The sequence below is a fragment of the Delphinapterus leucas genome, chromosome 4, assembly GCF_059928025.1.
Source record: "Delphinapterus leucas isolate spDelLeu-1000000601 "Yukka" chromosome 4, BTC_Dleu_Yukka2, whole genome shotgun sequence".
Lineage (NCBI taxonomy): Eukaryota > Metazoa > Chordata > Mammalia > Artiodactyla > Monodontidae > Delphinapterus > Delphinapterus leucas.
This window is the reverse complement of record NC_143132.1, coordinates 83673707-83699515: the sequence shown is the minus strand read 5'-3', so window position 1 is coordinate 83699515 and position 25809 is coordinate 83673707. Positions and strand designations below refer to the sequence as shown.

The 25809-nt window shown below is 37.8% G+C and overlaps 1 protein-coding gene across 4 annotated transcripts in view; it reads left to right on the top strand.

The window, feature by feature from the left end:
* The window catches only part of KLHL24 (kelch like family member 24), a 39202-nt gene that overhangs the window by 153 nt on the left and 13240 nt on the right, over positions 1-25809 (top strand). The window contains exons 2-7 of one of the 4 annotated variants that reach the window (XM_089910775.1): positions 4716-4846; positions 6273-6314; positions 9273-9345; positions 10080-11060; positions 22380-22564; positions 23709-23827. In XM_089910775.1, the coding sequence (XP_089766901.1) occupies positions 10141-11060; positions 22380-22564; positions 23709-23827 (1224 nt within the window). In that variant the 5' untranslated portion in view covers positions 4716-4846; positions 6273-6314; positions 9273-9345; positions 10080-10140. The other 3 variants (XM_022571114.2, XM_089910776.1, XM_022571122.3) reach the window with 3 other exon arrangements.

The window sequence follows — 25809 nt, the reverse complement described above, 5'->3', positions numbered from 1 at the left end:
GATGACAGCTCCGGGACCGGCCGGAAGGCGAGGAACCGGCCAGAGCCGGGGGCGGAGGGGCGGCCGAGGTCTTGACCACGGGGATGTCTGCAGGAGGGAAGCCTGCGGCGGTCGGCCTCTCGGAGCCAGAGGAGGGGTCCGAGGAGAGATTGCGGGTGGGGCTGCAGGGCCCCTGTTTGGGGCGAGAGGTCTCCGGGGCTCCCCTGGGGGTTGTCAGCCCCGGTTCCGCAACCACACTCTGAAAGGAAGGGCACCCCCAACTCCTGGCACTACCGCCCCGGAACCGCGGCGCTGCTGGCGCACCCGCCGGGGGCGGGTTGGGAGGGGCATGGCCGCCGGGGCGGGGGGTAACAGGTGCGGGTCACCCTGGGGGACGGGGAGCAGCTGGCGGACAGGGCTGGGGAGAGGGGTCCCGCATTTTGCCGATGGACTTCGAACGGAACGTTGCTTTTTTAATCGAAGGTAGCGCTGAGAATGCGAAGGTCTGAAATCAAACCTTCCCGCTTGGTGGGGGCGACAGTTTGATCCTAACAGGGAGGACTGACGGGTCAAGTTAGGTCCCAGGGCTGCAGGCTAGAGAATCCCCATTAAATCAGTTGCGAAATGTGCTCGGCGCCGTCACCTGACCGTTACCCCCGCCCCCACCGCCAGCGAGCCTTTGTTTACCACCGCTCGCCTGGGGGCCCGCTCCGGGAGCCCGGCCCTGGAAAGAAGGTCCCCCGGAAGCGGGCGCGGGCGGGGGAGCGGGCGTTCCGTCGGCGGAGTCCCCGCCTAATCTCCCCTTCCCACCACTCCAGGCCTCGGTTTCTTAATTTAGTTCCTAATGGCCCCGCCCCCAGGTTCTGGACACTCGGGGCGAAGACTGTTAACGCGGCGGGGATTGGGGCCCTGCGGGTGCTTTCGGGCGGAACGACTGAGCGAGTTCCGAGTGTTTATTGGTGGGTGTCTTGTCGCGAGGTGGACTTGCCCAGGCAGTTCTTCCCCGCCCCCTTGAAGGTGATCTGGAGGACACGCGGGAGCGCGCGCTCGCCTCTTGTGCAGCTGCGACCCGAGCGGAGCATCTGGCGGCGCGCGCTGCCGAGCCGGGGGACTCGGGAGCTAAGCCCAGCTGACCCGCTATCCTTTGGTGGCTGCCGCGGCTTCTGCCTGAGCCTGTTCTGGGGCCCGCGGAGGACCGGAAAATTATTCCTCTTTAACTCCTGTCGCCCTGTCTACCCAGATGGTGGGAAGAAAGCCATCAGGCGAATTAGTTCCTGCCTATTCTGTAAACAGGGTTTAAATAGCTAAATAAGGACCGTAAAGCCACATTTTAGAGTGCCTCACAGTCACCCCTGAGGCAGCGACCTTACGCAGTTAATGTTAGTGGATTTTAATGATTAATCACTTGCTCTCTTGAACAGCTTTTTAAAAATCATCTCTTAGTATTTGCAGCTACAGACTGTTTATGTCCACCGGCGAGGTTGGTTTTTGTCAAATACGTAAAATAGATGAAAAATCTGCTTGCTGTCGACTAAGATGTAAAATTAGAATTCCATTTTTTTTAAAAATAACTTGAGGATATCCTCCCCCCCGCCCCCCCCAAAAAAGTTAAGATTCTTCTATACCCCGGTTTAGATGAGTTGTTTCCTTGTTTGGGGGATTATAGCTCACTCTTCTATGATGACAGTAATAAAATCTACAAGAACAATCATTTTAGCCACAGTGTGTTGAAGATGTGGTTTTCCTAATCTCTGATTTAATAGGTAACTTGGGTTTTATCAGATTTTATTTTCCTATAAATCTGTAGGAATTCACCCAAGACAGTGCATTTCTGTAGGAGGTAGATTGAGCACCCTGAGTGAAGCAGGAATTGACTATGAACAGTTCTCATTGTATGCATTCTTAACTTATTTTTAAAATTCAAGTTGGGATGACTATGCCCGAAGGAGCAGCTTCTGTGATCCTGAACTGCCTCATCTCTTGTGCATTGAAGGCATTTAACATTTCTAAATAAGTACAAGTTGCAAACCTCTAACCTTTGTAAAAAATAAAACCACCACTCATAAGCCCACTTATCCAGACAAAGCCTGCTTATCCAGACAAACTATTTAGTCTCTAAACAGGAAGAAGAAATAATATTCTGAGTTGGAGTTTACTATCAGCTTTAATTTAAACTTTCTTGGCTTTTGTCCAAGTTGCTAAAACCTTAATGCTCTTTCAGAAAACTTTGTATTAGTTTCTTTGTTTTTCTGCCATTTTATTAAAACCCAAAGGTCAAGCCTGTGAAAAACAAATACTATTCATTAAATGAGGGACTGCAGTTATTTTTTTGTATATACTCCTTTTTTTAAAAATATTTATTTATTTGGCTGCACCAGGTCTTAGTTGCAGCACGGGGGGGTCTCTTAGTTGCAGCATGCGGGATCTAGTTTCCTGACCAGGGATCGAAATCTGGCCCCCTGCATTGGGAGCGCAGAGTCTTAACCAGTGGACCACCAGAGAAGTCCCTGTATGTACTTTTTTCTTACCTAGGAATTTGGGACATCCTTTTTCAATAAATATTTAGGTATGGACTGTATAAAAAATGTAAATAAAATATCCTAGTATATCCTCATAAGTATATGAAATATATAAGCATATATATTTTGTATGATTCTATTTCTGTTGTGACTGAAACAAAGAGTATGTGGCCACTTGACAACTGTTGATATTTTAAAACACTATTCTTTCTCCTATTAAACACAATAGCTAGGGGCTTCCCTGGTGGCGCAGTGGTTGGGAGTCCGCCTGCCGATGCAGGGGACGCGGGTTCATGCCCTGGTCCGGGAAGATCCCACATGCCGCGGAGCGGCTGGGCCCGTGAGCTATAGCCGCTGACCCTGCACGTCTGGAGCCTGTGCTCCGCAATGAGAGAGGCCACAACAGGGAGTGGCCTGCGTACCGCAAAAAAAAACAAACAAACAATAGCTAAACTAGCTTTTTTAAATTAAAGTTTGTCACTCTGCCTAAATTCATCACCCAGGGGCTACAATTTTTCAGCATTTGGCACATCTTAAAGTCTACCAAATTGATGTCTAAAAGTCATTAGGCTTTGCTCTTTACTCAGTGCTTTCTAAAACTTACTTCTGTAAATAATTTGTATCACCACTAAGGTAAATAAAAATCACTGACTTCAAAGTGCTTTTATCCATAGAGAGGTCACGAAAAATATTGGATCTCAAACTTGTTCAAGTGGCAGAGTACTGGGTCATGTCCTTGCAGATTTAATTAATTCTAATAAGAGAACCAAAAACAATTTTTTAAAAAAAATGTATTGTGTTTATTTTTATTTTTGGCTGCGTTGGGTCTTCGTTGCTGTGCGCGGGCTTTCTCTAGTCGTGGCAAGCGGGGGCTACTCTTCGTTGCCATGCTCAGGCTTCTCATTGCGGTGGCTTCTCATTGCGGTGGCTTCTCATTGCGGAGCACAGGCTCTAGGTGTGCAGGCTTCAGTAGTTGTGGCTCGCGGGCTCTAGAGCACAGGTTCAGTAGTTGTGGCACATGGGCTTAGTTGCTCTGCGACATGTGGGATCTTCCCGGACCAGGGCTCGAACCCGTGTCCCCTGCATTGGCAGGTGGATTCTTAACCACTGAATCACCAGGGAAGCCCCCAAAAACAATTTCGCTAAAAGAAAACATAACTATATATCTACAGGTCTTAAGATTTTAAAATAAAACAATGCATTAGATATCTTCTAGCAAGATAAAACCAAGGACATTAAGTTTACATGTCAAGTAGGTTCAATAGGACAGCTTTATATCAAGTATGATGATTAACAATTTTTTTTTCTTCCTTTGGGGGTTGGGGAATATTAGTAGCCAAAAGTTTTAAAGCAAGGGAGAGAAACAGTGAATGGATAAGTTCGATTTTTTTGTTCTGTGATTTGGGAGAAGACAGTATTCTTTTTTCAGTTATAGAACCATAATTGTTTAGTCTGACACATTGCTTAAGAACTCCTAAATTTTTCATCATCAGATACCTCTTATTTCTCTTTCTCTCATTAATCAAAGTAATAATGTATTGACTATTTCAGGTTCATGTAAACAAGGGATAATTACTTGCTATAATTCTAGACAAAGAAATTTAAGGGGTTTTTTTTGGTTTCTGATATCTTATGGTGAGTATGTTATTGGTGGTTTCATTAAGAAAAAGAGAAATGTTGAAAATAACAGCTTGAAGACTGGACTTTAGGTGTTGCATTTGTAAAATTTGGTTCAGGAACCACTACTCCAAGAGTAAAGGTTTAAATTGAAGAGTATAAATTTACAACTTTTAAAAAGTGGTCATTAAATAGAATGGTTCAAATAAATTAGCGTTTGAGAAAATGTGGTAAAAAAACTGCTTGGTTTCAGATACTTCCATGTTAAATATTTCCTAGTTATTTTTAAATAATAGATTTACTATGTTACAGTGTTTTCTGACTTTCCTTCTGTTGAGTTACTGTATATCTTTAAAGATAAAACTCTTATTCTTTAGTAATTTTGCTGTTTCTGCTATGTTGTTCTTCATTCAAAGTTCAATTTGAGAAAATGGAGTAGTGTGGAGCATAGCATGTAGCAATTCATTACTGCAAGCTGCAGGGACCATGTTAGTCAAAATGTTGTTAGTTTCCTTTACCATCTGGTGTTTCTTAGTCTTTGTAAACGCCTCACTAATCCATGCTATCTTAAGGCTAATAGTAACTTGTTTCTTTGTATAGGGGTCCTGCATGCTAAAGGAAAAATAAGCTTGATTGCAGTTCTACACTCTAAAATCAATTCTGATACTATATAACACCTTTGGACCTCATACACTGACCTCCTCGGTCCCTAGCCCTTACTGATTAGGTTGGTAAGTATTACCTAAAAACCCTGCAGAAAATGCCCGGGTGAGTTGCCTTGCCCTTCTACTCCTTAAGGTATAATTCTAGACTAGATCAGTCATGAGAGAATGTATTCCCATTTGCACTCCAGCAGAAAAACAATTTGTGTTTTCTGCTAGAGAAACACTGAGAATTTGAATCTATTGTACTATCAATCTTTGAGTTCTTGTTTGATTCTAATCTTAGCCAACCCCACAGCATCTAAAATTGGATCTGAATCCAATATTCACCACCCCAGTGGCAGACAGGGGGTAGGCTCTCTAGAATTGTTTCTTGAATTGACTAGAATCCCTACATTGGCTCAGGATCTTATTGTCTTATTGGGGGAAAAACTTACTTAGCTAGGACTAACAATCCCCTAATTTGACCAAGTTGAAATATTCTTTACCAAGATATACACAAGTTAGATTGACTTCTGCAAATAAGGAAACAAGCAAGATAACATTCACTTCGCAATCAGACAATAATCAGGGTATAGAGAGATGTGTGTTTGTGCATACATGTAGAAAAAAATCAGTAGTCCATATCTTGGTTTTCTGGATCCACTTTTGAATTTGCCTAAACTTGTTAAGAATTTATGAGTTCTATTTATAGATATCTAGGCCAGAAACCAGAATCACTTGTGCTTAAATACTGTTGGTATTCTGTGTACAGTTCAAGGTTCCAGTATTCTCTCTTAAGCATTCCTCTCTTCCCCTTCCAACAACAACAATGAAAAATTGTGCTGAATTGGTTGGTTTCTACAGGTACTAAAGTCTATAAGGATCAAAAAAGCAGAAGAAATATGCATTTATATACTAAAAGATTTAACATAATTACTTGATAAGCATGGTGATTCTATATGGATAATCTAGATAACTAAGAATTAAAAACTGAAATGTTTTTTCCTGAATTACCCTGAATACTTGAGATTTTGTCATTGCTTTCATAGTTATATAAAATATATAATGACTAAACTGTTTGCTTTGGGTAGTATTGATAGACCAACTCAGAATTATTTAATGACCCCAAACTCAGATGAAACATTAGTTACCAGACATTCTTCAAATATCCAGTGCAGAGTTATCATAGGATATGTTTCTTCATCTCAATTCCACCGTTAGCTTGATGTTGACATGAATATTTATTTACTCATCTTTCACTCAAGAAACCTTACTGCAGGATAAAATTGTCAAGTAAGGAAGTTGATAAATAAGGAAACTATTTTAGATATAGCATAAAGTTATTAATTTGCTTTAAGGATTATTCAGGATTGGTTTTTCTATGCAGAAGTAAACTTCCAGTCACAAACTGAAATCTACTAAAACCTTCTTTCAACATATTAGTAAATAACACCAATTATATACAAAGTGATTACTATCTGATTTATGTGTTGCTGTTTTCCATTTATTTTAGGTGTGGAAAAACTGGGGCTTTGATCAAGCAAATGCTAAAAAGGTATTATATTTATAACGTTTATAAACTCTCTAAGCATTGTTATTAGAAAATGTAAATCATTTTCCTTCAACCAGGGGTCACAGACCATCAGAGTAACAGGGAACAATTCTATCCTCAAGATCAGATAGGAAGGCAGCATCACAGACTTTTCTGTTACCAAATAAACTTCTTTTTTTTCTTTTAATAAATTTATTTATTTTTGGATGCGTTGGGTCTTCGTTGCTGCATGCAGGCTTTCTCTAGTTGAGAGCGCAGGCTCAGTGGTTGTGGCTCATGGGCTTAGTTGCTCCGTGGCATGAGGGATCTTCCCGGAACAGGGCTCAAACCCATCTCCCCTGCATTGGCAGGCAGCTTCTTAACCACTGTGCCACCAGGGAAGCCCTCAAATAAACTGTTTACACACTCCTTTCTACTCCTTCCGAATATCCTCAGTCCCTATTCTACCGTTTCTCCAGTCCAAAAGACACTAAAATAAGTTATCTCCCTTCATTTTTCTGGGACATAGGCCAAAAACAGGTAATTTTTAAATCTACCTAGCAATCTGAAACTAGGTCTACAACATTTATGAGTTCTGTAGTTGGAAATAAACTCTAGAGTACTCTTAACCAGAAGAATCTTTCTCTTAAAAATCTTCCTTTCAAGTGAGAGTTTAGTTCCAAGAATAAAGCTCCTGAGGAAATGAGAGAAAGAAAGGGATACTACCTTTTCTAGACAAATTATGTGTCTTTGGCAGTCAGTCATTGAGAGTCCAGTCACCCTTGCATCCACTAACTTATGTAGGTATTATTTTCAGTCATTATATTTCTTGGGAACAAACATTGTCGTCATGTTTTGCCTACTTATTTACTACTTTTTCCTGATGGGAATAATGATGCTTTGATATTTGCTAAATTTTTAGAAGAATTCAGTCTAATTTTAAAGTCTACTGAATTACATTTGGAAGCCCAAAGGATACACTCTGAAATGCATCTCATATTCCTAAGACACAATTGCATAAATCATTTAGTGTGTCATCAATACAAAGAGTTTATATTTCATGCTGTTGTGGACTAGTTCATGGAAGAGTTCTCAGAAAGTCCAGAGAAAGTGAGGCTGTCCAAAAAGCCACACAGAAGCTTCTTGGAAGGAAATAGCCCAGATCTATGAGATAGTCTCTTTTACATACAAAGCAGTAGACAAGTATCTTGTTGCTGTTGAATGCATTTAATACCAGGTGATTTTATAGCTGTTCTAATTCAGGATTTTCTGGTAAAGCAGTGGAAGACCTCTTGGCGGTCAACAATCAAAGAAAATAGCCATGAGAATTCATGGGCAGAAAATAGCATAAAAAGACCTTTAACTCATATAAAATTTTAATCAGCCTTATATTAATCCAACTCACTCAATATGCTATCCCCAAATTTATCAGATACAGATACAGTAAGATACCAGATAACGAATACCAGATACAGTAAAATTATTGGATACAGAAAGCAGAGTGTCTTTTCATTTATGTTTTCCTACTTGTCCCTTTTAGCCAAAGGGAAATTCTTAGTACTTGCAGTATGTTATTTTGTTTTGCATTCTGAACACATTTTCATTTAAACTTTGAGAAAGCAAAAATGTATGGGGGCTTTCCTGGTGGCACAGTGGTTAAGAATCCGCCTGCCAATGCAGGGGACACGGGTTTGACCCCTGGTCTGGGAAGATCCCACATGCCACGGAGCAACTAAGCCCATGTGCCACAACTACTGAGCCTGTGCTCTAGAGCCCATGAGCCACAACTGCTGAGCCCACACACCACAACTACTGAAGCCCATGTGCCTAGAGCCCGTGCTCCTCAACAAGAGAAGCCACCACAATGAGAAGCCTGCACACTGCAACAAAGAGTAGCCCCCGCTCGCCGCGACTAGAGAAAGCCCGCGCACAGCAATGAAGACCCAGTGCAGCCAAAATTAAAAATAAATAAATTTATATATTTTTAAAATGTATGGAGGTAGAAGCCAATTACAGATAACACTTTGGATCCCATATCAAGTTATAGAGATTTGTGAAAAGAGAGTAGGAGTAGAAGAAACACCTTAAAAATCAAAATTTAAGAGAACTGATAGCTATAGTCCAGTGCCTCAATCCATCAGTTACCTATTCAGAGCCGTTTTTGAGGGAGATTTGAGGATGTTTCTTATCAGTGAAAGGGAGCAGGGCATAAATAACATACATTTAAAAAAATCTAAAAACCCAGTACTATATAATTATAGTGCAGATTTTGGGTAAAATAGAGGAAGACAGAAGATAAATAAATACTTATCATTTGACATACATGCCTCCTTTTTTCTATGCCTAGATGCAATGATACTTAAATTTTTTTATTTTCTTTGCGTATTTTTAAAAATATTTATTTATTTGGTTGTGGCAGGTGGGCTCCTTAGTTGTGGCACATGGGCTCCTTAGTTGCGGCTCACCAGCTTCTTGGTTGCAGCATGTCGGCTCCTTAGTTGCAGCATGCATATGGGATCTAGTTCCCTGACCAGTGATCGAACCCGGGACCCCTGTATTGGGAGTGCAGAGTCTTATCCACTGCATCCCTCTTTGCATATGTTTTTTGTTTGTATGTTTTTTGTGTATTTTTTTTCCTTTTCCAGCAGTAAAAACATTTATACATACATACATCTATACTATAAGTTGTGCCTACGTAGCATACAGAGAGCTTCATAAGTCTCCCGGCTGCTTTAGATAAAAATTCTTAGAGACTTACCTAGAATGGGGAGAATCTGAGAAAAATTCTTATCAGATACCCCTAGTCCAGCTCTAACTCTTGCTTCAGTTTTTTTTTTAACATCTTTATTGGAGTATAATTGCTTTACAATGGTGTGTTAGTTTCTGCTGTATGACAAAATGAATCAGCTATACATATACATATATCCCCATATCTCCTCCCTCTTGTGTCTCCCTCCCACCCTCCCTATCCCACCCCTCTAGGTGGACACACAGCACCAAGCTGATCTCCCTGTGCTATGCGGCTGCTTCCCACTAGCTATCTGTTTTACATTTGGTAGTGTATTTATACCCATTTGCATATGTTTTGATATCTGCTTTTTAGTTACTATCTGGTTAATGCTTCCCCGTGTCATTAAATAGTCTATATAGTTTTTAATGGCTGCAGGGACTGTGTTCCATCCTTAATATGTACTATGGTTTAACTAATCCGCTATTGTAGGGTACTTAGGTTGTTTTAAGTATTTTCTATTAAGACAGCATTGAACAACTATAGAGAAATCTTTCCGTATAATCCTGATTATTTCCTTAGGATAGATTGCTAGAAAGCAATCTATCTACTTACTGTTCAAACAACATACATATTTTTAAAGGCCATTGATAGATATAGCTGAATTCTTCTTAGCAGCACTATGTTAAAATAATAAACATTTATATTAGGGTTTGAATGTACTCAAGTTCTGTGTCTTACAGCATTCTGACTTAACTCTACATTCAGTAACTGAAACCCAGTTGTGTAAAAGGGAAACAGAAGGTTATTAGTAATTCACAACTTACATAGCATCTTTTCAACTGGGGGGGTTTAAGGACTACTATTGCAAATTACCCCTAATGTTCTAATTGTATAAATTTTTATTTATCAGTTTTTATTAAAATGAGATATAGTGCTCTAAAGCCTGTATGAAATATATTGATTGTGTAATTTTATTGTAGTGTTTACATCAAAATGAAATGTCAGTTGAGTACTGAACTTTCTACATATTGAAATGGGTTAATTTTTTTTACTTTTAGCCACATAAGGAAGATCCTTAACAGTTATTTCTCAACAATTATATAGTCAACTGATGTAACAATGGTACTAATATTGGGACGAAGACTAAACAGAGAGGATCTCGGAGTGCGTGATTCACCAGCAACAAAGCGTAAAGTTTTTGAAATGGACCCTAAATCTCTGACAGGCCGTGAGTTTTTTGACTTCTCTTCAGGATCATCCCATGCTGAAAACATACTCCAGATATTTAATGAATTCCGAGATAGTCGTTTGTTCACAGATGTTATCATTTGTGTGGAAGGAAAAGAATTTCCTTGCCATAGAGCTGTTCTCTCAGCCTGTAGTAGCTACTTCAGAGCTATGTTTTGTAATGACCACAGGGAAAGCCGAGAAATGTTGGTTGAGATCAATGGTATTTTAGCTGAAGCTATGGAATGTTTTTTGCAGTATGTTTATACTGGAAAAGTGAAGATCACTACAGAAAATGTACAGTATCTCTTTGAAACATCAAGCCTTTTTCAGATTAGTGTTCTCCGTGATGCATGTGCCAAGTTCTTGGAGGAGCAACTTGATCCTTGCAATTGCTTAGGAATCCAGCGCTTTGCTGATACCCATTCCCTCAAAACACTCTTCACAAAATGCAAGCATTTTGCATTACAGACTTTTGAGGATGTGTCCCAGCATGAAGAATTTCTTGAGCTTGACAAAGATGAACTTATTGATTATATTTGTAGTGATGAACTTGTCATTGGCAAAGAGGAGATGGTTTTTGAAGCCGTCATGCGTTGGGTCTATCGTGCTGTTGATCTGAGAAGACCACTGTTACATGAGCTCCTGACACATGTGAGACTCCCTCTGTTGCATCCCAACTACTTTGTTCAAACAGTTGAGGTGGACCAACTGATCCAGAATTCTCCTGAGTGTTATCAGCTGTTGCATGAAGCAAGACGGTACCACATACTTGGGAATGAAATGATGTCCCCAAGGACAAGGCCACGCAGGTAAGAAGACTGTTTACATATTAACTACAACATAATTAACAAAAATTTTTGTTTTTAAAATATTTTAAAACTTCCTGAGTGTAATCTCAGCGTAGTCATTTATATGTATCATCTGCATGCTGCTTTATATAATTTGAGATTTGTTTTGGATTACAAATCATTAGAATTTCTCTGCCAGTGAAGATGATTCAACAATAGCATTTTTCGTTACTGTTATTCTGAGCTACGAGATGGCACTGCAGAGGGTCTTTGCAGCTATGTATGTTTCAACATACTTCTTTAATTTCTCTTAACCTTTGTAGGGTAACAAATTTATTCCACTTTTTTTTTCCCTAAAGATCTTTGGATGTAAGGTAGCTAGACTTTGTTAGACTCTGTTGGACTGCCTCTACTTATAAAAAACAATTTGTATCTTCACAGACTAACCGTTTTCCTAACAGACAGCATGAAATATAGAGGTGAAGTAAGTAAGCTAATATAGATTGAGGGGTTTCTCAGATGTAAAACCAAGGCTTCAGATCTTTTCTCATTGCCACAGTTACTAGATTTAAAACACCTATAGATTTTAATTCATAAACTGTAGAAAAATAATCTCTATGCCTTAATAAGGGAAGGAATAGTATTAAACGTGTTTTACTGTGAATAAGCCAAAATTGGCTATTGTGAGAAATATTATAGTAAAGAATCTTTTAAATATTTTTCTAACAAAGCTAACTTTTTTGGTGTGTGTGGTAAAAAACACATAACATAAAATTTACCATCCTAACCATTTTTAAGTGTACTGTTTAATAGTGTTAAATATATTCACATTGTGTGAAACTGATGTTTATTTTCCCATACCATCTCCACTTTTTCTATAAATTTACTATAGCGTAGCTCTCAAACCACAATTTTGGCATTGATTTTGATTATCATTCTTTTGGCATGTGATTAAAATTCAGCATATTGTGAGATAGCATGTTTTTAATTAAAATTCAGCATATTGTGAGATAACATGTCTTTAAAATCTACACTAGTTTGGATATAGCAATATTTAATCTGTTTCTTCATATGTAAAATGAAAATTATGAAAAATGGTGCTTACTTCACAGGTTTTGCCATTGAAACTATTTAATGCAGTAATCCTTAAGCTTCTCAGCATAGAAAGTGGTACATAGGAAGTGCTTTAAAAATTGGCCATTATTATTTATATAGTGTAGTGTTGGTCTGACCCACTTTAAGAAAACTCCCAGTACTTGACAGTCTGAACTTCTTTATAAATTGGATACAATATTGAGTAACTATTATTACAAAAATTAACGTAGGGGCTTCCCTGGTGGCGCAGTGGTTGGGAATCTGCCTGCCAACGCAGGGGACACGGGTTCGAGCCCTGGTCTGGGAAGATCCCACATGCCGTGGAGCAACTAAGCCCATGAGCCACAACTACTGAGCCTGCGCGTCTGGAGCCTGTGCTCCACAATGGGAGAGGCTGCGACAGTGAGAGGCCCGCGCACCACAATGAAGAGTGGCCCCCACTCGCCGCAACTGGAGAAAGCCCTCGCACAGAAACGAAGACCCAACACAGCCAAAAATAAATTTATTTAAAAAAAAAAATGAACGTAATATTTCTTCGTATTAGGGTTAGAGTGCATTTTCTCTTCAAAGTCAGGCTACTTTAGTTAAAAGTAATTGTTTTATAAGAAAGAAATATAAGGACTTCCCTAGTGATGCAGTGGTTAAGAATCCGCCTGCCAATGCAGGGGACACGGATTTGACCCCTGGTCTGGGAAGAACCCACATGCTGCGGAGCGACTAAGCCCGTGAGCCACAACAGCTGAGCCTGCACTCTAGAGCCTGTGAGCCACAAATACTGAGCCCATGCACCACAACTACTGAAGCCCACGCGCCTAGAGCCCGTGCTCCGCAATGAAGAGTAGCCCCCATTTGCCGCAACTAGAGAAAGCCCGCATGCAGCGACGAAGACCCAACGCAGCCAAAAAAAAAAAAAACAAATTAAAAAAAAAGAAATATAAACTACTTTACTCCTAGTCTTTTAACAAAGAACAAAAACTGCAGTTTTATTCTATAAAATATACTGATGATTTTTTTTAAGTTCTTCCATTTAGGACTGTTAAGAGACTTTGGCTGAGCCTGAGAATGTGACAGATCAAGGTTCTTAAATGTATTACTTAAGAAAGCTAAACAGCTTTGGGGCTGTTCCAGAACTTTTCTGGGCAAACAGGGTCTTTCCAAGGGTAGAATCGTATAGTTTTACAAACAGAATCCCCTGTGGTAGGCAGAATGGTTTTGGGTCAAATAGAGTTAATAATATCTATCCCCCATATCTCCCATCTGCATAGGATTAGAATAGGGACCAAGGAATATATGTTGTAGAATCAAAAGTCATTTATATTAAAATTATTTGTTTATAAAGATATGACCGGAATGAAATCAGAGTGCAGCCTAAAGGTAATTAGGCTTACGTTATAACTAGAGAATTTTCTGATTTTCTTAGTTATTTGATTTATAAAATTACAATTTTAAGGGATCCAATTTTTAAGGGAACCAATCCATTTCATACAGTGAAACACATCTATATAAGATTATGATATCACTTTTCTTTAGGAGGCCAGTAGGAAAAAAATCAAACTATAGTTTTATTGAATTTGCAAACTATTGTGAATATAATAGCAGATATTTATTTTATGTAAATCTTATATTTTATGTATTACGTGAGGAATCTGGAGGAATCCTTTATTTTACAACTCTGCCATCACCTTCTATCCTTTATATTCTGTCGTCCACTTACCTGTTACTGCATGTTAGTACTAATCACTACGAATTTCCTTATCTGAACAATATGTATTATTTATACAGGTTCTCATCTTTCTGAGAAGCTACAAACTTTGTAAGAGGAGTGATGCCTCCACTTCTTCAACTGCAGCTCACTCCTCTGACTTCTGCTCCAGTCAGTCTACTGAAACTCCTCTCAATCAGGTCATCAGTGACCTTCTATTTGTTATTTGTTAGCCTCTTTTCAGTCTCTATTCACCTTGATCTCTGTTTAGGATCTGACATTTTTAATTGCTTTAATCTGTCTTGAAACTCTCTTCCATTAGCTTCAGGAGTACAATTTCCCTCATGGTCCTCTTCTCCAGCTACTCATTTTCAATTTGATAGCGCTTTTTCTAGTGTCTGAAATGTTGATATTCCCTTGGTTAACCTCTCTTCGTCTTGCCTTGATACTTTCCTAGATGATCTCATCTATTCTCATGGTTTTGATTACCATGCTTGCTATTGACTATCAAAACTATATCTCCAGCCCAGACTTTTTCATTCATTCAATCATTCAGCCAATGTTTTTTTTTAAATTATATACATATATAAAATATATATATTTACTTGAAGATGCATCTTTAAAACAATAACATAGGCAAAATTAACCTCAAAGTTAAGAATAATTCTTTCATATTATTTAATATCCAATCCATATTCATATTTCCCCAGTCTTTTCCAAACTGTCCTTTAATGAACCTGGATCCAGTCCAGGACTACTTATTGCATCTGGTTATTTCCATGAAGTCTTTTATTTCAAAACAGTTTCTTTTTTATGATTCTGACTTGTTCATGGTCAAGTTGTCCAGAAAAATATTCCACCTTCTGTATTAGTCTGATTGCTTCCTTATGGTTTCGCTTAGCTGCATTTAGCTGTTTCCTGGAAACTGGAAGTTAGCTTCAGCTCGATGGAGACAAGTTAAATATTTTTGATTAGAATTCATCCTAGGTAATGTATATATCACATTGCATCATATTGGGAGACACAGCGTATCTGGTTGTTCCACCATTAGTGATGGCAAAGATCAGCTCTGGATTAGGGCAGTGACAGTCCCATCCCACCACTGTGCAGTTAGGTTATACTCTTCACATCATCCAGTATTTCTTTAGTGTTTATTGTGTGCCAAGTATTTTCCAGAGCTCACGCCATACTGGATAGTCTACCTATATACACCCATGTGTCTCTTAAATGGCAGAAAAAACCCCAAGATACATTATATTAGAAATGGAGTGTGATGGCAGGTTTCTAGGAAGAGGATATAGAACATAAGATCATGAAAACTTTGATAATCGGTACTGCCAGTTGTAAACCTTGGGTATATAAAGAAGAAATAGTGGAGACCAATCACAGAAGGAGTAAAGCTTAGGAATAGTTGTTTTTACTAATATATGTTATACAACTTTACATTTCTGTACTAATGTATAATACTGTTTTTAATAAACACATGGTGCAAGCCCCACGATGTGTCAAAAGTACTGGCTTCAGAATCAGACCTCTGGACTAGAACCTAGCTCTAATAACTAGTTAATTCTGTGATGCTGGGCAAAGCACTTTAACTTCTCTATGTGTCAGCTTCCTCATCTGTAAAATAAGCATAATACCATCTACCTTGTAAGATTGTTGTGAGGACTAGAACTGTCATATGAAAAATGCATAACCTAGTATTTGACACAAAAATGCTTAATAAAAATTATTGCTGGTTTCGTGAATAATCAAAATACATTTTAAATTTGAGGTATACTTTTATAGAATAGGAAATGTGGTTTGAGAGACAGAAATGCTTGCTATCAAATGGCTTATTTTAAGTATAAATTGTTCATGCTATGGAAAAATATCTGCCACACTCCATTAAACAATAGAGATAGCTAAGATTTAATAAGTTCATCACTTTGAGTTTGGAATTGGTTAATTAAGTACTTGTCTCTTCTAATACTTTCTACTACCTCTTGTCTGATAAGCAGTTACTATATAATGAAAATAGGAACCTGATTGTCATAATGAGGACAAGGTTCAAGTTCTTATTGAGTAAATCAGTGAGAAGACTAAGGTTAAGATTTTTTTTTAAGAAATAAAATTTTAGAACTGAGTGTTGTGAATTTTTGTTCCAGTCCCTCTTAAGACTGATAATCTACTATATCATCGGATGCATGATTTACCATTTTTATACATGTTAGTTCATTGTTATTTTGAATTCATTTTTACATAAAAGTACTGTATACATGCTTAATCTCACTCTACTTGACCCTTGATATATCAGTTCTCATCTCAAAGGATATCTCCCTGTTACCAGTATTTTTTAACTTTTTAGAAATATTCTTTGCATATAGAAGTGTGTGTGTGTGTGTGTGTACACATACGTCTCTACTGTTTTTTATACAGACAGTAGTGTACTTCTCTCACAGTTCCTGCACCTTGTTTTTAATCACTTAAAAATATCTTGGAGTTGGGCTTCCCTGGTGGCGCAGTGGTTGGGAGTCCGCCTGCCAATGCAGGGGACACGGGTTCGTGCCCTGGTCCGGGAAGATACCACATGCCGCGGAGCAGCTGGGCCCGTGAGCCATGGCCGCTGAGCCTGCGCGTCCGGAGCCTGTGCTCTGCAACGGGAGAGGCCACAACAGTGAGAGGCCCGCGTACCGAAAAAAAAAAAAAAAAAAAATCTTGGAGGTTGTTCTATATTAGCACTTATAGGTCTTCATTCTTTTTTTTTTTTTACTCTTCATTATGGAAAATTTCAAATTCATTCTTTTTAAAGAGATGTATAGTATCACATTTATGGATACATAATTTATTTAATCCATCTCTTGGTGATGGACATTTGGGTTGTTTCTAGATTTTTTTCATCGCAAACAGTGCTCAGTGAATATTCTTATACATATGTCTGATAATTTATAGCATAAATTACTAGAAGTGGAATTGCTCAGTCAGAGGATATGTGCATTTTAAATTTTGGTAGATATTGTAAAAATTGACTTCCAATTTATACTTCATCTAAAAATACGAAAGTCCCTATTTCTTCACTCCTTTCCCAGCACAATGTATTATTAGTTTTTGTAAATCTTTGCTACTCTGGAAAGTGAAAATTTATATCCCATAATTTTGATTTGCCTTTCTTTAATGTGGAAGATTGCGCCTCTTTTCCTGAGTTTGAAAACCATTTGTAGGTTGTTTTTTTCTGCAGTTCATTGAACTCTAGTGTATCAGAATTCTGATTGCAAGTAATTGAAACCAGCTCACCGGAGTAAGCATAGAAGGCAGATATATGTATTAAAAGGGTCCAGGAAGTCGTTATCTTGTAGAACCTAAGGGCAGAAATTCAACAGGACTTCCAAGAAGACTAGAACAGGCTATGGAAAAGCCATCAGAAACCAAGCTGTGTCTTCTTAACGCTTGCCTCTGCTTTTCTCTGCATGTCTGCATCATTCTCTCTCACTAGTCTGTTTGAACATGACCACTCATGGGGTTTGGTTTCTGTATTACAAGTTCAGTCACTCAGAGAGACTGAATGTCTCCCATCTCATGTGGAGAGATAATCTCTGATTCAGCTAGACAGCCTTCTCTGAACAGTTTACCTGTGGCCTTGGGAGCAGGATCATGTAGCACAAAAGTGATAGCAGAAATGCTTGTCCCATATGTAAGAGCAGACAACCCAGTAGTGGCTATTAATAGTAAGGTATGGGTTTTCTCCTTTTTTCTTTCTTAACTTGAGGCAAAAAGAGGGGGTGGAGTAATTTATGTTAATTGGAGATAAAAAATAATATCCATATTCCCATCTCCGAGAGGTAGCACTGTGGCATTTGGCTTTATTCTTCCCTTTTATTCTCTAGGAATTTATTATTTCTTTTACAAAGTTGTAATCTATTTCATAGTCTGCTGTTATTATTTAATAGATGGTAAACATGTTTTCATGACATGAAATCTACAGTGAATCATAGCCATCCCACCCACATTTGAACTCTTCCTGATTCTTTACCAGTAAGTGAGGTGAACATCTTTGTGGCTATATAAGCACATCTGTGATCAGCTCCTGATAATAAATTCTTATATAATTGCTTATTTTAAAGAGTAAACATTTTGAATCTTTCAGTACAACCATTTCTTTATAGAACCCATTCTGTCTGTTCCAGTTTCAGGTGGAAAGCCTTACCACACAAGCTGAAACTGTCCTTACTAAGTTTAGAAAGCCATAAGGTTTATGGCTGACATAAGCCTCTTAAGGGGTCATTTATATTCGTTTATATTGATGAACCATAATCCAATGATTCCTCTAGGCTTAGAAACTTTTTTTTTTTTTGATACAGTAAGATCAGACTGTTAGGGGCAGATTTGTTAATTATGAGAGACTGATTAACTCATTTATCTTTTAGTTTATATACATGTATTGGCAATAAGAAGTGGAACTGTCAAACAGACTAGATATTTTAAGTCAACCTTTCCAGCATATTCTCTAACTATGTGCAGGTTGCCAGTTGAGAGGCCAAAGTTTTCAAAAAGGTTGTTTAGAATCCAAACAAAGGGATCTAGTAGGTCTTTAGAACCAGAGTCTTCTCAGCTAGTATGGCTTGAGAAAGTCTCACCCACCATAAAATATTCTTACCAAAAACCCAGTAATGTTCTAGTTAGCTTAGCTAAGGTTTCTCTTTTCCTTTAGACAATAACTTGAATGGGCACAGAAAATGTTTGCCTCTGTGATTATTATTTACTCTTTCATTCATTTGTTCACCCATTTACTTATTGTTTCTAGGGCTGACCAATCCCCTCTTTTGATATATAGTTAATATATTAAGTTTATTAACTGTCATATCCTGCAGACTAGAGAGCCATTTGCTCTCTATGGCTTAAAGTATTGTATCTCTATTTAAGTTCAGTTTTTGGTGTGATGGCTTGGTTTTCAGGTATTTTTGAGTCTTGGAATGATAAATAGACTATGTCACTAACACCTCCCCCTTCTCCCTTCCAACTTCCCACTATATGGAAACATTTCCTTTTGTGTTTTTTAAATACACATTTTAAATAAATGTATTATTTTTCTAATTAGCCAGGATCACCTTTTGACCCCCTTTTTTTTTTTTTAAGATATTGTTTGTTTGTTTGTTTGTTTTATTATTTTTTTTTTTTTGCGGTACGCGGGCGCCTCACTGCTGTGGCCTCTCCCGTTGCGGAGCACAGGCTCCGGACGCGCAGGCTCAGCGGCCATGGCTCACGGGCCTAGCCGCTCCGCGGCATGTGGGATCTTCCCGGACCAGGGCACGAACCCGTGTCCCCTGCATCGGCAGAGGGACTCTCAACCACTGTGCCACCAGGGAAGCCCTGTTTGTTTTTTTTAATGAATTTATTATTTATTTTTGGCTGTGTTGGGTCTTAGTTTCTGTGCGAGGGCTTTCTCTAGTTGCGGTGAGCGGGGGCCGCTCTTCATTGCGGTGCGCGGGCCTCTCACTGTCGCGGCCTTCTCTTGTTGCGGAGCACAGGCTCCAGACGCGCAGGCTCAGTAGCTGTGGTGCACGGGCTTGGTTGCTTCGCGGCATGTGGGATTTTCCCAGACCAGGGCTCGAACCCGTGTCCCCTGCATTGGCAGGCAGATTCTCAACCACTGCGCCACCAGGGAAGCCCTGAACCCTTTTCGTTGATGAAAGTTAGTTTGGCAGTTCATCTGTCTCTGGCATGTTTGCATTGATAATAAGTAGGTCTGTTATTTCAGCTAACAAGTCCTTTATTTCACTTTTTGAGATTTTTAACTGAACCTGGTAATTACTATCCATTTTACTGATTAGGTTTAGAATATTCTGTGGATTTATAATTATTTTATCTTTCACATAAATCAAAGAATGTGACTTTTTAATTTGATCTTTTCTCAAGTTTATGATAAAAGAGTGTGATGGCTTTTTAAAAAATATTTACCAATGTAGATAAAAGATAATTTGCTTGTCCCACTTTCATAGGAACAAATGGTGAGACGTAATACTAAAGCAGCAAATATCTGTTAGTTTGTCACAGCAGAAAATCAGAATTTTCATTTAAAAGGGTTAATAAAGTAACATTCACCCTAAAAAATAGATTGCATGGGTATCCAGAATTTTACTCATCCTATACTATCATCTTGGCCGCTTTTCTATTCTAGTCACCGTTATCAGCTGCAGCAACCCATTTCCTTTAAGGCAGTCATCTTCCTGCCTGAGATAAGTGTTCTTCTGAGCTCAAGAAATAAAAATAACTATTTTATTGAGTTAACAGTCTCTAAGGAGAACACCAGATTTGTCGCTAAGTTAAAAGCCATTTGGTTGCAAATAAGACGTTCAGTCAGGCAAAATTACTAGTTTGCTGATCCTTTCAGATACTTACACATTTAGACACTAAAATAATCCCTTATTTAGTGAGACTAAATGTTTTAGCCATTAGATTTTTGTGCTGTTTTCTCTTCTTGTTCCAAGGTGCAAAACAGACAATATATGTTTACTGGGCTAAGAAGTCTTGAAAAAGCAAGCAAGTGCAAGCAAAGGGAAAGTATAAAACAAGTAAACTGCTATAAGGAAAGTATAAAACCAAATTCTATGTAATAATTAACTTCATTTTGTATTAAAACTATTAGGAGTGACTGAACCCCAGTGACAGTATTTAACAATTTTTGTTTTGCTCAATCAGTAAATAAGACTTTGAGGAATATCACCTGGGTTTGTCTTAGAAGTATTTTAAGTAAGATTTTAGGAAATAATACTTCTATGGAAAGAAGGATAAATTAGTCATTAGTTATACTACTAAGTGTCTGGTGTTGTCCACTATTTACTTTTAATATTTTCATTTGGGAATTATTTGGAAAATAGTAAAATTATTGATAGTATTTGAGTCCTTCTGATAATATTTTACTATATTCTAGGTTAGGGTATATATAATTTGCTGGGTTCCTGAAAGTAATTTTTATTGCATCTGTGAACAAAATTCTTTTCTACAGTATATATTTTTGATTTTATAATGGAAAAAGTATGCCTGGCATGGACTAGGTGAATGATTATTAGTTGAAATAGCTGTAAGTGTAGCTAGAATATAGCAGCTCTGTTAAAGGGACATACCAATGTCGCTTTACTTTGTTTTTTTCTAGTGTAATTGTAAAACATCACTCTAAAACTACAAATAAGTGTTCTGATATTGTCTTTTTTCCCTCCACATTTAAGTAAGAGAAGAGGCATTGTTAGCATTTTTCTTAGTGAGACTTAATATCGTAGCAGTCATAAAATGCAATTACAAGACTTTTTCATTTCCATGAGCCTTATGAACAAAAAGAAAAGGCTTGGATAAGCTTTTAGTTTTTCCTGTCAGTATCTTTTTAAACTACAAAGTAGAAGAAGCCAGTAATTAACGTAAACTTTGGATTCCCTTAGTGCTCTTAAAAGTTGTCTTTTCCACTCTAAAAGTAGCCCATGCTCATTACCGTTTTGAAAATTTGTGTTGATACAAAGGAGGAAGCCTCACAATCCAGAGAAAACCATCATTAGCACTTTGGTATGCTCTCTCCAGACACGTTATTTACATAGTATTGATCAGACCTTCTGTACAATTTTTCATCTTGCTTTTTTCCTTTAGCATTCTTTGTTATAAACTCTGTTAACATCTTTAGTGACCACCCAACACTTTGAATTGGATTACCTTAATTTACTTAACTTTAGAAAAATTACTTTTAGGGAATTCCCTGGCGGTCCAGTGCTTAGGACTCTGCGCTTTCACTGCCTAGGGCTCAGGTTCAATCCCTCGTCGGGGAGCTAAGATCCCGCAAGCCACGAGGCACAGCCAAAAAAAAAGTTTATTTATTTATTTTTGTTTTACGGTACGTGGGCCTCTCACTGTTGTGGCCTCTCCCGTTGCGGAGCACAGGCTCCGGACGTGCAGGCTCAGCGGCCGTGGCTCACGGGCCCAGCCGCTCAGCGGCATGTGGGATCTTCCCGGACCGGGGCACGAACCCGTGTCCCCTGCATCGGCAGGCGGACTCTCAACCACTGCGCCACCAGGGAAGCCCAAGTTTATTTTTAAAACTAGTGTCTGAACAAGTACATATACTTCTCTAAAGGGTACTTAGATTGTACTGTGAATGTTTTTTTAGAACCAGCAATCTGATGAAAAAGCTCCATTTTCCTACACTTAGAAAAAGTGCATTATCTTACCTTGTGTGGTTATGCATATCTGAATTGCTGCAAGACTGCATTTGAAAGTCATCCTTGATATTACCAGGGTTCCAATTGAATTAGGTAGGATCTTTGGACCATTTTATAACTTTTAAGGTAAAACTCGTAGAAAAAAATACCCATAGAAATTTTCTGTGGAAAGATGATATCACTAAATCCCTTGTAAATGTTCTCAAAGTCAGTAATTAGCAAGCTGTATTAGTTGGCATATACTGAGAGAATAAACAGTTTACTTTATAATAGTGTTCTACTTTCTTTATGACAATGGTATGCTTTTAGGGTTTTAAACGATCTTGAGGGTATCTTAATTTTGCATTCTTATAATAATTATTTTAGGTCAACTGGCTATTCTGAGGTGATAGTTGTCGTTGGAGGCTGTGAACGAGTTGGAGGATTTAATCTTCCATACACTGAGTGCTATGATCCTGTGACAGGAGAGTGGAAGTCTTTGGCTAAGCTTCCAGAATTTACCAAATCAGAGTATGCGGTCTGTGCTCTAAGGAATGACATTCTTGTTTCAGGTAAGTAAAGAATTATTACAGTAGCTACTTTTAATTTAATCACAGCTTGGCCATTTTAAACCATAACAGTGTCAAAAGAAAACAGTGAAAGTAGATATGCCCACCTTAGGCAGATCATATTATACAACAAATAAAACTGAAAATGACTTTTTGCTCTTAAAAACAGGCACAAGATGATGCAGAATGATTTACAAAAGATTCCCCAGAAAATGCCTTCAACTGTATCATATTTTTAAAGTTTATTTTATTGATTTACAATGTTGTGTTAATATCTACTGTATAACAAAGTGATTCAGTTATCATATATAAATTCTTTTTCATATTCTTTTCCGTTTTGGTTTATCACAGGATATTGACTATGTTCCCTGCACTAAACAATAGGCCATATCATATTTTCAATGCTCTCAAATGCATATAGAATATGGTACAATTTTTAAAACTTTTACCTGTTTGTTTTAAGGAACACAGTAACGTATGCAAAATGAAAAGTACTCAGTTAATCATCTCTAATCCACCCATGTTTTCTGAAATTCTCCCCAACGTTTATGAAATAGGATTTTCCTTAAAATTCTTAACTTGAACTTTTATTATAATATGTTACCTCTAGAATCAAACAGACAATAAAGTGACAGACTTATATACAAAGTATAACTATAGGATCTATAATCTGAAGTTTAATTAAGTTTGTTGATTAATTTGTTAGTTAAATTTAATTTTACCACCTTTGCAGGTTACTATATTACTACACGTTGAACAATATAACAACGCATACTTTATTTTGTACAATGGTATGCTTTTTAAAAAACGGGTGATTTTTAAAAATCTTTCTAGAATAACTCTTTTGTCCGGGTGCTTCTGTTGTCTGACTCTTAAATGAACAGTCTTACACATTTGGTAAATTCATATTCTGCATTTTATTATTTGGGGCATATAGTTATTATTTCTTAGGATAACAACTGACAAAGTTAAATCTGTAGAACCATTTGCATTTTAAGTTTTAAGAGGGTCCTTGTTTCATTTATTGAACTGAATCCTCAAATTCTCGGACTGGGTGAATAACTCAATGTTTTCATTATCTATGCCTTTGGCAAAGATCCCTTGGTGATACACATGTTAGTGTGTGCGCATTGTTTTGCATTTAAAGGTGGAAGAATCAATGGCCGTGATGTCTGGATTTATAACTCACAGTTGAATATTTGGATCAGAGTTGCTTCTCTAAATAAAGGCAGATGGCGTCACAAAATGGCTGTCCTCCTTGGTAAAGTAAGAGAAACCACTTTTTATTATTATTGCTGTTACGTTTCCAGAATGAATACCACAGATGAATCCTTGATTTTACTCACCCTCTGGGTATTTTGAACTCAGATTGTATTTCCTTCCATTTCTAACCTCAATACATAAACTGAAGATATAAACAATTTGACACTGTACTTTTGAATGGATATTTTGTTCTCCCAACTAGGAATTTGTAGCAGTGCAGCACATTTCTCTTCTCAGGCACCAGCGCGGCCTAAATGACTGAGAAGCACTGGAAAATAAAGCAGTTACATCAAGTACAAAAACAGGCCAATGTCTAATCCAAGCAGTCTTTTTCCTTTTACTGACTTTGGCATTCAGGCCAAGATATATTTATGTAGAGTGATATTATTTTATCTTTTTTATTTGTACAAGTAGGGACAAAACAAATAAGTGTTAAGATAAACTCACCAACATATTTTAAAGCAAACTTATTATTGGCTGCAGCTAATAAATATGAAAAACATGTAATTTGATTCTGGACCATTTACTGTCCTTAGGAACTTGAGAATCACTTGTAGACTAGTGATTTTTGAATCACTAGTAGACTAGTAACTTTTTTGAAGTTAAATCTAATATAAAAAGCTATTACATAAAGCAGATAAAAATACAGCTGTGTATCAAGGGCTAACTTGGACTCTGTAGCCCTTCCCTGCCTCTGTCTCTATCATCTCCTCCAAAGCCACTGCAAATTAATGAGCAATCTAAATAAAAGCAGCATACTTGCTTGCACATTTTTTTTTGAAATATAGATGATTTACAATATTGTGTTCAAGTGTACAGCATAGTGATTCATGTTTTAGGGGTGGTGTGTGTTTGTTTGCAGCTTATATTCCATTATAGGTTATCATAAGATATTGAATATACTGCATGTATATTTTTGTCTGGTCCCCTAGTACTCTCTTCTAAAAAGATTGCTGCCTCTTAAGCCCTCTCTTGAAGACATTTTAGAGCCACCAGTGAGAAAGCAGAACTGCTCTAGTTGGAACAGAGATAATGCCAGGAACCCTTCCTACTCAGCCACCCATCAGTTCTGATTCCCTCCTCCTATCTCCCCACAGAAAGGTCTTGAAATCTCTATACTATAGAATACTAGAGCTTCTCAAAGTGCAGTTTGAAAGGTATTGTTAATTCCTAAGGGTATTGATCTACTGTGTTGCTGCTGTCTATAAGAGCAATGAAATAATGAGGACTTTGAGGTAGATGTAATGGAAATAAAATACTAATAGAGTATTTTCTAAAACCACTGGTTTGTTAGTACCTACTATATTATATACAGTTTTGGTAGCTATACCTCAAGGATGACAAAATATTACTGGAAAGTGGCAGCTAAAGTAATTAAGGTGTTGAAAAGAGATGAGGTCTTACTAAAAACATTATAATTATTTAGTCTGAACATACAGAGGCATGTGAAAAAGATTGATGTCTCAAATATCATATATGGATTGATGAACACAAATTTATTTGACAAATATTAGTATATTTGACTTGAAGGTGCCCAAAACTTGGAAGCACTAAATCAAGAAATAAAAGGAATCCTTCCTACCTTACACAGCAAGTACTCAATTCATGGAAAACAGTTATCCCAAAAACTACAATATAGGCTGAATTCAAACACAGAAAGTTATTTAAAGTTGTAAATGCACTCTGTTAAGGAAACCTAGGATGATTTGGAATATAGACTCTTAGAGCAAGAAGGCATCTTAGAGAATATTTAATGTAACTTCTTTAGTTTACAAAGAAACTGAATCCAGAGAGATCGAGTCATTTGCCCAAGGTTGCACAGAAAGTGATAAAGCAGGGGTAAAAGCTCAGATTTTCCTAATCTAGAGGCCTTTTATCTTAAGGCGCACAGCATATATTTTTAGTTTATGCAGGTAGGGGAATAGTAATAAAGTTTAATCTTCAAAATTATATTATGTGATAGGTACTATTATTGTCTACATTTT